The 12,132-nt window shown below is 44.3% G+C and overlaps 1 protein-coding gene across 1 annotated transcript in view; it reads right to left on the bottom strand.

Moving 5' to 3' along the window:
* SFXN2 (sideroflexin 2) overlaps window positions 1-12,132 on the bottom strand; it is a 55,181-nt gene that overhangs the window by 4,255 nt on the left and 38,794 nt on the right. The window contains exons 8-11 of the mRNA XM_066600918.1: window positions 9,095-9,161; window positions 6,319-6,368; window positions 4,773-4,822; window positions 1,639-1,686 (exon numbers count right to left, since the gene is read on the bottom strand). Coding sequence (XP_066457015.1) covers window positions 1,639-1,686; window positions 4,773-4,822; window positions 6,319-6,368; window positions 9,095-9,161 — 215 coding nt within the window. The remainder of the gene's footprint in view (window positions 1-1,638; window positions 1,687-4,772; window positions 4,823-6,318; window positions 6,369-9,094; window positions 9,162-12,132) is intronic.

Here is a 12,132-nt window from a genome sequence, read left to right on the forward strand (position 1 = left end):
ACAAGACTCCTATATGTTGCAAGGAAACTGAAAGCACAACACTGGCTAGATGAGACCCCCTCCTACACTGGGAGAATTCAGAGACCAAGTTAACAGACTACTACTGGGAAACAGGAATATACCTTAAACATAAAACAGGCCATCAATATTATAGCACATGAGTAAAATGGCTGGGTACCCCTAGGTTTGCACCATTGAATGTACTCCGCCTAAAGGTCAGCCCATTGGAATATGACTGTTATAGGAGAACCAGGTGGTATTGCAGTTGATGAGAATCGACACAAAAAGGGCCTTATTCATGGGAATTAATATGACAGAGATAGAAGTACTAACTATAAATGGGTTAAATTTCCTGCATTTTGCTATATGATTCTTAACTCTGTTTTGTCGAAACAACCTGTATTATATTGTGAAACTGACATTATGATAGGAGATGGAGTAGAAGTTGCTCTTATACTAAACTTCAAAAAAATGCAAAAACTAATCAGTCTTCTATAAAGGACACACAAGTTACAAAAGAAGCAGCAGCAGCCTTTATGGACTTTATACACCAAAGTGCTTCTACACCTGCGGACGATTTACGAGATGAATGCACGAGAGTGGCTTGAGCGAGAGGAAGGGGGGGGGGGGGGCTAGTCAATTTGTATAATGAGTTTATGTTTTTTATTGAATACATTTTGTCTTTTTTTTTTTTTTAAACAAAACAATCATTTAATTTAAAAAAAATTGATCAATCAAAGCAGTCCTGACAGTAATGGGGACAGGCCATTGTGCTTGTGTGAACAGTCTTATAGGCAAATGGCAACTTAACTGAGGTCTACTGCTTATCAAAAACATGAGAGAAACTAAAGCTGAACCTGTGATTTTATTACCGTATATACTGGTGTATAATTCAACTTTTTCGGCACATTTTTTATGTTGAAAAAGCCCCCCTTGGCTTTTAGTCGAGTGAGGGACTAGGTAAAAACAAAACAAAAAAACTCTGCAATACTCACCTCCCAGCCGGCGTCTGTGTCCCTGGCGAGATGGTCTCCCCGGCAATGCGGCAAGCTGCTATGTAATCCTCCCGCTGTCATCTCTCTACTCGGCTTTTAATTCCCCCGCCGTCAGAAGGTAAGCGCTGTGATTGGATCAAGCGCCAGCCAATGACAGCCGAAGCTCGATGAACCAATCACAGCCAGTCAGTGATGTCATTGCATTTTTTTTTACCTGGCCTAGCTAGGCTTTCACTCGAGGCACCTAGTTTTCCCAGTTTTTTGGGGTAAAATTAGGTGCCTCGGCTTATACTCGGGTCGGCTTATACCCAAGTATATAATATGGTAATTGGTTTCACATCTTGTCAACAAATGGGTGTAATACAATGAAGAGGCAATAACATAGTATGTTAGGCTGAATGAAGACAACGTCCAATAGGCTAACACAGCCACAGCAATGGATTGTTAGAATCCCATCAAGATACGTTCCGTGCCCAAATAACGCCTATTCTTAGCAGCAGCCAAACCGCACTTCTAGCGGTGGTCAGAAAGTTACATCACTTCTATAAGATACACTATGTATTTTTTTTTTTAAATATTACAAATCTAATATTACTATTTAAACGAAGATACAATCTTATTAGTTCTAATAGAAAAATCTTACCATCGCTGTGGAAACAATGAGCAGGCAGCAGGAACCATGAACAGCAAGCTGTAAAGCAGAAGATAAGGTAATTACACAGTGTGGGGTCAGCTCACAGGCCGGAACTGGAAATACTATCTATAGTCCATAATAGGAGAAAAACTAAATATCAAAGAACAACAAATCGCAGGGTGAAAGTTTGTTCCCATTGCTAATAACTATGGAGCTTAGAGATACTGGGTCCTAGAAGTGGACCTACCATCTAATTGGTAATGGCTACAGGTTGGCTGTATAGAATCTATACACACTGGAATCGTTTGTATAGTTCTATACATGATACAGCATTGTACTCCAGCTCCAAGGCTAATGGCCACTCTTTCCTGTACATTTTCACAAATGAGTGTAATAGAAGTTGGAGCGCCCAATCTGGAACTCACTGTATGGTTATTGGTTCACTACCATTTGCCATCTTGTATGGAATCTTAAAGGGGTTTTCCAGACAGCACCAGCTATCAGTGCCAAGCTACACTGGAGACAGAGCTAAAGCCACTGCTCCGACCCCTGTGTAGTGGCCGGCACTCAATTGCAGACGTAGCTCTCATTGAAATCAATGAGACCCCTGCCTGCTGATTGGTTGGGATCTCACCACTCAGACCCCTACCAATCGGGAGAACGGGGTGTCCTGTCTCCCCTGTTCTCCTAACTGCGGGCTTACAGGAGATCGAATGGCGTGCTGGTCTAGCAAAACACTCCATTCATTTTCAAAGTGACCGCCGGAGATAGCAGGGTGTAAGTGTTGGGGTATTTCCATCAGCCCACTGAAATGAGTGGAGTGTGGACCTCACATGCTCAGACAGTGCGCCATTCGTTCGGACGTCACTGCAAGAGAAGAAGCGACCCCTCAGTGACAGGCAGATGGGGAGATGGGTCTCCTGTTCCAGATTGGCAGAGATCGCAGTGATGAGACCCCCAGTGATCAGCAAGTATGCCCTATCCTATGGGGGGATAACTTGTAATTCTGGTAGGAGCCCTTTAAAGAAAGCAGACAGTGTTATAATGTGGAGTCATAACTTTGGTATTCGAGCATCCTGCAGTTTATAGTCCAACATAAGTTAATGGACTTATTGTTCTAAGTTGGATATTCATATCTTCTATATTTACTAAAGCTGCCATATACATTAGATAGACGTACTGTAGGTTGCCAATTGAATAAGCATTGAATGAACAATCATCTAGTAAATGTTCATTTCGCTGATGCAGCAACAAACATTTTAGTCCATACTGGCTGTTACAGTTGTTTGACCTGGCCACACATGTTCAGTGACACCGGGTGACAGATGAAAGATCATTCACACACAACAGATCTTTCTTTGAAATCTCATTCTATTGTTGGATGAAAGAGTTTTTGCTTAAACACGGCCAACTTCTTTCCCCACAATGTCTGTCTGTCATTGGTTAGTTGAAACAAATCGCTCGCTGTTAAATTCAACCAAAAAGGTTTGGCAGGCAAAAATTGTCCATTTTCGCCAACTTAATGCCCCTTTCACACGGGACGATTCTTGTTTGAACGAGCGAGTGACGTCACCACTAATTTGTTTACGCTACTGCAGAATGTTCAGACAGGCAGATGATTGTTGAGAATTGTTCGCTTGGCATTCAGTGGGTCGGTATGAAACACCTAGCGGGGAGGGTTTAGAGGTAACGAGAAGCAAGCGAGATTGAATGAGGGAATTTTAAGCAACTATCAATAAGACTCAAGGACCATTTACAAGTATATATAAGGTAAATTTAAGTCCCCTGGTGCAGCACCGAGTCATGACTGACTCCTAGGGTGACGTTTTTTTGGCAGACTGTTTTTGTGGGGTGGTTTGCTATTGCCTTCCCCAGTCATCTTTTACCCCCCAGCAAGCTGGGTACTCATTTTACCAACCTTGGAAAAATGGAAGGCTGACTCTGAACCATGTGGGGATTAAACCCGTAACCTTCAGGTCGTGAGTGAGAGCTTAGGACTGTATTTCTGCTGCCTTAACACTCTGCACCACACAAGGCTCTACACGAGGCTCTAACAGGTAGATTATAGACAAAGATTAAAGATAAAAAAAGTAAAAAATTCACAGGATAAGGTATGCACAAGGCCCACACCATATCGAATAGGTACAAAGTCTATTGACACGGATTCTAAACCTAAGGAATACTACTCCTAGTCAGAAGAGGCTGCAGAATCCCAGAATAATTAGATGTATGGCCCTTTAACAAATATTCGCACGATGCCCTCTACTTGTTAGACCGAATGGCTTGCATGATAATTGTTAAGTGTAAACACAAGCAGAAAATCAATGATCAGCAAAAAAAAACAAAATTGTAAAGACTATCGCTGACCAGATCCTTCATTGGGACCTGAAGATCACTGTTCGTTTGCTGCCGCACCATTTAGTATACAACAGGCGTTGTACGATTTGCCGAATACAAAGCAGCGGCAAAAGGTTGACAGGGCTACGATCAAATGAGTGAACGATTGAAACTACCCAATCATTGTTTCTGTCTAGCGAATGATTTACGATCGCTACATCACCGCTGGTTGCATGCTCGATACAATATACCATACGGTGTAAGAGGGCCTTTAGTATGTGGGGAGACCCAACTCTCCGCTGAGGTTAGACATAGAAGGTGAGCATTAGAGATAAGTGAGTATACTCGCTAAGGCACATTACTCGAGCGAGTAGTGCCTTCGCCGAGTATCTCCTTCGGGACCGGCGCGGGTGACAGGTGAGTTGTGGTGGGGGGCGGCGGGGGAGAGAGGGAGAGAGAGATCTCCCCTCCGTTCCTCCCCGCTCTCCCCCGCAGCTCCCCACCCCCCGAATCTTTAGAGACGAGCGGGGAGATACTCGGCTAAGGCACTACTCGCTCGAGCAATGTGCCTTAGCGAGTATACTCGCTCATCTCTAGTGAGAATATATTGTAGCTCTTGTGTTCAATATAGGAGGTTTACACTTCTGTATCTTCTATCACATCGCACGAAAATAACAATGTAGTAAAAAGTGATACTTTGTCACACAGTGCAATCCTGAATGGTTGATGCAGGACTTCTGTCCTATGAAGCTCTGAGCGGAGGCCGCATCATTTTTTCGAAATACTGTTCTTAAAAATGTACTTACAATCCACCAACCAATATAACTTGTAGAGGCGCATGGAAAATACGGATTTTCTGTAGGAACATAAAATAGAAAATTTGCAAAAAAGCTGAGAAAACTAAAAGTTCAGCGTTATACAGGTTTCTATCAAATCTGAGATTTTAGATGATTTATGAGAGATTTATTAAATGCCACAACACAACACGCTCTAGTTTGGTAGGGAGGGGAGACTGGAGGGAAATGTGTCTCTCCCTCTGAGGATTTCTTTAACAGAACACTAAACACCGGAAATGCACAAAACATGTAAAATAACCCTAGGATGTTCCCCCTTAGGGTGGGTTCAGACTGGGCGGATTTTTCGTAAAAATTCTGTCCGGAATTTCGCCGCGGCACATCCGCCTGCGCCCACTAATCCTGGGATTAGCCAGCCATGTGGACGAGATTGCGGCAAAGCTGGCAGAAGCCGGCGCGGATTCGCTGGCCGCAGCAGGTTCATTTTTTTCTTCTTCCGTTGCGGCTGTGCTCTCCTCTATGGAAGCGCCGGACGCAGCGGACGAGCGAGCGGCCAGGCTGCTTCAAAACCCCGCGGCTAAGTTCCGCGGGTTTTGAGGCAGCGCTTCCCCTGGCGGAATTCTTCTGTTTTTTTTGCTGCGGCCAAACCGCCAGATTTCCGCCGGGATTCCGGTGTGTGTGAACCCAGCCTTAGGGCGCATTCACACATAGCTGATTTTCTACAGATTTTGTGCAAATTTGAATGCAGATCTGCAGCAGATTTCAACCCTTCACTTGCATTCAATTGAAAGGGTGAAATCTGCTGCAGATCCGCACCAAAATCTGTAACAAATCATCTAAGTGTGAATGCACCCTTAATCTGTTCCTTTTTTGATCATATTCTGTCTCATATCGCAATTGAAGCAGAGAAATATATAAAGAATTTTTTTCTAAATGTGTCTCAGGAGAGCAGCTAATTCAATATCCAAAGTAACAAAACCTTATATATTAATACACTTTTTTCTTTACCTGGAAGGCATGAGATTATATTGAACTGGTATGAGAAGTCATATAACAATTAAATTCAAGAAAAGTTAAAGGAGTTGTTCCACTTCTAGCCATTTAGCTGCAGGAAGCAGACAGTGCTGTACAGTGTTCAGTGGCCGGGGTTGGTACTGCAGGCTGAGTACCATTCAATTTAATTGGACTCAACCTGCAGTACCAACCCCGGTCACTGCGAAATACACAGTTAGAAGTGCGACAACCTGTGTACATGTATATAGGCTTTATAAGCTATTCAACAGTATTCACACACAAGGGGTGTACAGCACATCACCTGTCACTACTAAAGGGGGTACCCAGAGCTTGCATCAATGATCCCACATATGAGACACAAAGCTTTAGAATGCTATATTGGCAACTGCCTGACAGTGTTATATGAACACCATATGGAAAAGGGAGTGAAAAGAAAGTAGAGCAGAGGGCATAAACCAACCTAAGGCCGATCCTGTTCGCACATGAATAATACATTGCTCAGACGTGGAGAAGATCTGCTCTACAGTTGGTGTTCACCACTTACCTTCATGAAGGGAAATGCCTCCAATCTTTGCATCAGAATCGGTAAAAGTACTAAAATGATACAAAAATAACCAGAATAATATTTTAGAAGAAAAGAAGTTATATGACTGAAGGAGTAAAGAGTTAGCGGAAAATATCCCCCGCCATGTTTAGTCCTGACCATTGATATGTGAGGTTGGTTATTTTTGAGCTGTGGGTACTATCAGTATGGGAGATTTAGCCTGAAAGAGGTTGGCCACACATTTGACGGGCATTGAAAGGCATGCGTTTTTGCTATTTCGCTTACACTTGCGGATACAAAGTGCGTATTCCGCGAGTGGAAGAAAAAACACAACATGCTCTATTTTGCTATGGAATCCGCGCGGATGGCCTCTATTGGTGTCAATGGAGGCTATCTGACCCGTAGTCTTTACGCAATTAACATTACATAAGGGCTGCGGGTGCCCGAGTCATAGCGGAAATAAAAACAAACATAAAATAAAAAAAAACGTACAGTGCATGACCGCCGGGAGCCACCGCGGTCATTCACAATACAGTAATAGTAGGTATGCAGGACTGCTGGCCGGGCTCAGACAGAATCCGCTGCGGGCCTCCTGTATGCGGAATCTGGTCCGCCCGTGTGATTTAAACGTAAGAGTTGTTTTTTAACAATGCATATATATACACTCTTTAGTCAGTCTCACATGGGCAATCCGGATTCCGCATTCGGGATCCTGCAGTGGAATCCGTCTCTGAACCCAGCTGGCAACCCTGCGTATCTTTGCATTTTTGTATTGCGGATGACCGCGGACGCTCACCGCTGGTGATGCGCAATAGATTTTTATTTTTTTTTTAAGGCCTCATGTCCACGGGTAAATTAATATTTAAAATCCGCAGCGTTTTTTCCTGCACGCGTATCCGTGCCCCATAGGGATGCATTGGACACCCGCAGGTAGTTAAATACCTGCGGATGTCATTTTTCCCGTCAGGCACGGATCCGTGTGCGGAAAAAAATCCGGACATGCTCCATCTTAGTGCGGGTCTCCCGTGGGGACGGTTCCCGCAGGCTTCTATTGAAGCCTATGGAAGCTGTCCGGATCCGCGGGAGACCCGTACCATAATTAAAACTCACCTGTCTTGGACGCTGCAGGTCTCCCTTTCTTCCCAGCCGGATCTCCTTTCTTCGGCCCAGCGGATGTGCCCGGCACGCTGTCGGGCACATCCGCTGGGCCGAAGAAAGAAGATCCGTCCGGGAAAGGAAGGAAGGAAGGAAGAACCGCAGCGTCCGGATATGCGAGTTTATTCTTATTTTTTGGCCTCACGTCCGCGGGGCAGGAGGGACCCGCTACGGATTCTCCATGAAGAATCCGCGGCGGGCCCGATTTTTCCGCGTGGACATGAGGCCTAAGGGTTTGTTTTTCCAGCACCGTCGCTAGGCGATGACGTGGGTACCCAATTCAATGAAAGCCGTCCGTGCGGATTCCACTGAAAAATAGAACAGCTCGCATTTATCGCAATCGCTATCTGAGTGGACATGCGAATGCTCTGTTCTTTCAATGTGCGCAGAATACCGCAGATCGCGGATTTAGCAATAGAAATCTGGTCGTGTGAGACCAGCCTGATGGATACAAAGAATTAAAAACCAATTAAATTCATGACAACACAAAAAACATGTCTAATAATTCAGAGAATATTCTATCCAACTGACACATAACAGCCAAACCAATTAAATAAGGTCAGCCTAGATGGCATAAGTCATACGTCTTGGTATAAAGTATGGAAGGAATTGATATATTGCACAGTAACCAGGTGCACGAAAAAAAATAAATCAATGTCTTACACTCCGTACAGGCATTAGATAACAATCCTTCAGCAAAGATTCCAAAATCAAAAGTAGAAAACGGAGTAACCATGCCAACCACAAGGTTACAATGCCTACATATTCATATCAGAGTGATATTAGCAAGTTACCCATCCATAGACCAGGGATAGATGTGCCAAAATACAACCACCACAAGGTAGCGGTTAAAGGGAAGTTATTATAAACTGACCCTCCAGGCCTGGAGAAACAAAGATGGCCGCACCAGCCTCGCTGACTGCCTGATGCACATTCTACATTAGTATCCATCATTAGTCTGGCACTACACCTGCTTTGATTGACCAGTGCTGCCCACACAAGTAGTGCTGACCAGTCAGAACAGCGTGTAGGGTCATAGACTACCATTGCAGCCTACATCAGGTAGTCTGAGAAGTGATATGGCCATCTTTGTTTCTCCAGGCCTGGAAGGTCATTTTAAGGGTTTTTAATTCTTTGTGTCCTTAATAATACGTTGTCTATTAGGAGTGTGTGCATTTCCCTTTTTAGGTAGCTTTTCCTCTGCCAAATGCGGTTATACACAGAGGTGATCAGTGTGGCCCCTTTTGTCACTGGACACACATGGAGCCTGTAGTAAAGTTCCTGCCATACACGTAGGGAAGTGGTGGCGAACCTATGGCACGTGTGTAACAGGGGGAACTCAAAGCAGTCTCTGTGTTCATTACTAGTACAAGGTGACCAGGCGTCCCGATTTAGGCAGGACAGTTCCGCTTTGGGACCCGATGTCCCCAGGGTCCCCAAGCAGGACAGCCCTTTGTCGTCTGTCCTGCTTTCTGGATGTCAGGTCACCATGAAAGTGATTACCAGCCGGGGCGCCGCTATATACGTTTGCAATATAATTCCAGTTACAACGCAAGTTATCCAGCGTATTATGGAGAAAATACATTGTCCCGTGTCTCCCAATGCCAATAATCATACTCACTCATCCCTGGAGCAGCCATGGCAATTCTGGACACCACCACCTGACTAATACCTTTGATGGCCGCTTTCTGGAATCACAAATACAACAGACATGAGCATAGTGCAAATTAATAAATGCATAAACTAGTGTGTAATGTCAAATCCCTTTTTTCCCCCTTAGGGAGTGAAGAGAGGCAGCAAGACTACATTGGACTCATAAGTGAGCTACTCTACAGTCTCAACAGCGGAGCTAGACAGAGTGAGTGACATACTGGATGGTGCAGAGCTGCTACCCGGACGCAGGTTCAGGGTGGGTAGAGCACAAGGAGGGGGACCCGTTTATATTTGGGCCACTACTTGAGGCCACTGTTACTACTAGGGCCATTGTACTATTGGGGCCACTATTACTACTGAGGACTATTGCTATAGGGGCCAATGAAGGGGACACAATTACTAGTCGCAGCTACTAAAATAACAGATGTAAAAAAAATATAAATCCTACATTGTGATAAGCCATGCCCCAAACCAGACCCCCTTATACAATGGTGGAACCCCTGGGCCCACTCTATATATAAAAAGCCCAATATATATCAGTGCCATGTGGTATAGAAGTACAGCAGACCTGTCCATAATATAGGACAGATCTGTTTTAAAGGGGATGTTCCCATCTTGGCTATGGATTACTGCTGATTATAAAGTGGCCAGGATGATGGAAATAGCCAAACTCAGCTGAACTACACAGTTTCCATAACTCACATAGAAGTAAATGGGAGTTACATAAACATCATAGCACAGAGCACTTTCCATCCTCCCAATCACTACATTCAGGGGGGATGGGGTCAGACTAGGTGCAGGCAACTATCAGACTTCTGTAAAATCTCATTCACAAGCTGCGGATATTTTCTGTGCATAAATTGCCCACAAACTGGTCACACTTTTCTGTGGATTTTCACAGTGATTTGCACCCTTTGTAATGCATAGGGTAACATTTGTGGCAAATTTGCAATAGAAAATGAAAAATCCACAGCAAATCCGTGTCCCAGTACCCATAGGGCAGATTTTTGCTCAATTAAAGGGGAAACCTCTACTGTGAAGATTGGCAGCATAACTTCGCATGCTGTGGATTTAAAATCCACACTAATGGTCAATTACCATTGCATATTTTCAATGCAGCATGTGGAAAAAAAATTTCAATCCCATCCACTGGTGCGAAAGGCTGGGGATATTCTGCATGCAGATCCATGGTGGACAATTCACAGCATATATGCCACATGGCCGGCACAATATGTATGGAGGTACTGTACCATGGCATGCCACCACAGCCTTTAAACTGTGGGGATGGACAAGAAGAACGTGTGTACAATGTTAGGAGGTAGGTAGATTAATTACAAAAATCTGTCAGATCTCATCGTAGAGCACATTTACAACCAAGTGTCACCAAAAATCCCTACAAGCAGAAGATGAAATCACACATTTCAGCCCAAAATCCCATGTCCATATGGGGAGCTTTAAAAGGTTTCCCATCAGGACTTCCCTTGTCCATATCTTCTAGTTGGGTCAAGAAGGGTGTCATCTCTCCTTAAGGAGAGCACCTAAAAAGTGTGTGAAGACACCTAGGGGGTGAGTGGATCGGGGGATGGCATAGTTTATCCCCAAGGAGAACACCCAGAAGGCATGTGAGAAGACACCTAAGAGGTGAGTGAGGAGACTTATACGGCCATGCATGCTCCTCTGGGTAATTTATGCAAATAAGGAAAATGGAACAATACCTCTGCAGCGCCACCTATGCCGCCATCCAATAGGTGGCGCTGCAGAGGTATTGTTCCATCTTCCTTATTTTCTAGCTGGGTGTCATAAAGGGGGTCCCCATCTATATACTGTACTAGTTCGGGAAGCCTGTACTAAACGGCGGCTCCGGCTCTCGGAGACAAAGCCTGCACATATATCATGCAGATGGAAATTCACCTGAATGGCCACAATTTAAAGAGGTTGTCTGGTTACAAAGTCACTTTTTAAAACTAGTTTCAAATGACTGAAAACAATTTAAAAAATGTTAATTATCCATCCTCGGCCCCGGCAATCCAACGCTGCAGTCCTGCAATTCCTCCGGTCTGTGGAAATTCGTTGACCGGTGCCAGCCAGAGGCTGCAGCGTCACCGCCAGTTCTGGCATCAGCGCCAACATCCTGGGTGCCAGCGTTGGATTGCTAGGGCTGAGGACAGGTAGGTACCCTTCGTTTTATTGTTTTCAGTCATTTGACACAAATCTTAAAATATGACTTTTGCAAAAATCAGACAAGCCCTTTAATACTACACTCCTCTGCAGCAGTCACTGGAGGAGAATAGGACTTGCCCTATCTAAAGCAAATGATAGAGGCTTTCATATAGCTGCAATCAGTCATAGACAACCTCTATAAATAAGTACATGCTAGCTTTCTTCCACTAGTGCTTCCACCCTCCACCTATACCAAATGGCTGATGATAAAATAACACTATATCAGCGACTCCAGGTAATACAATCTATCAGGGGCGGCTAGGATTGCTACACATCTTCTATTAATGTATGATTTAGCAGTGTGTTTAGTATGGATGTGATAGAACTGACATTTCGTGTGGAGACGTGACTATAAAGGGATGCATTAGCTGACATGTTTCTCTTTGTACATTAGTTTTCCCTTTCTGTAGGTGTGTGCTGCCCTCTATCTGTGAATTCCTTTAATAACGCAGCAGGTACTCCACACCAGCACTTTAGTTTGGCTGCACTGCAGTAGAAATGTAGGTACTGCTGTGCAGAGCGAATAGTCTATAAACTCCGGAGCCGTATTACTTAGGACAAGTTGATGCATCTCGGCGACCGTGCAGGCAGCATGCAAAAACGTCATTTGCTTCTAGAACTGGAATTGCAATTAGAACTTAAATTATATTTTTATATTCGGAAACTGCAATTTTCCCCATTGTGGAGATCTCCTATATCTACTTTTAACTCCGAGAAGCCTGGCATTGGGGAGGGTAAAGCCTCATGCCCACAGGCGGATCAGATTCAGTATGTGGATTTCCGCGG

Source organism: Eleutherodactylus coqui, chromosome 4, assembly GCF_035609145.1.
Source record: "Eleutherodactylus coqui strain aEleCoq1 chromosome 4, aEleCoq1.hap1, whole genome shotgun sequence".
Classification (NCBI taxonomy): Eukaryota; Metazoa; Chordata; class Amphibia; order Anura; family Eleutherodactylidae; genus Eleutherodactylus; species Eleutherodactylus coqui.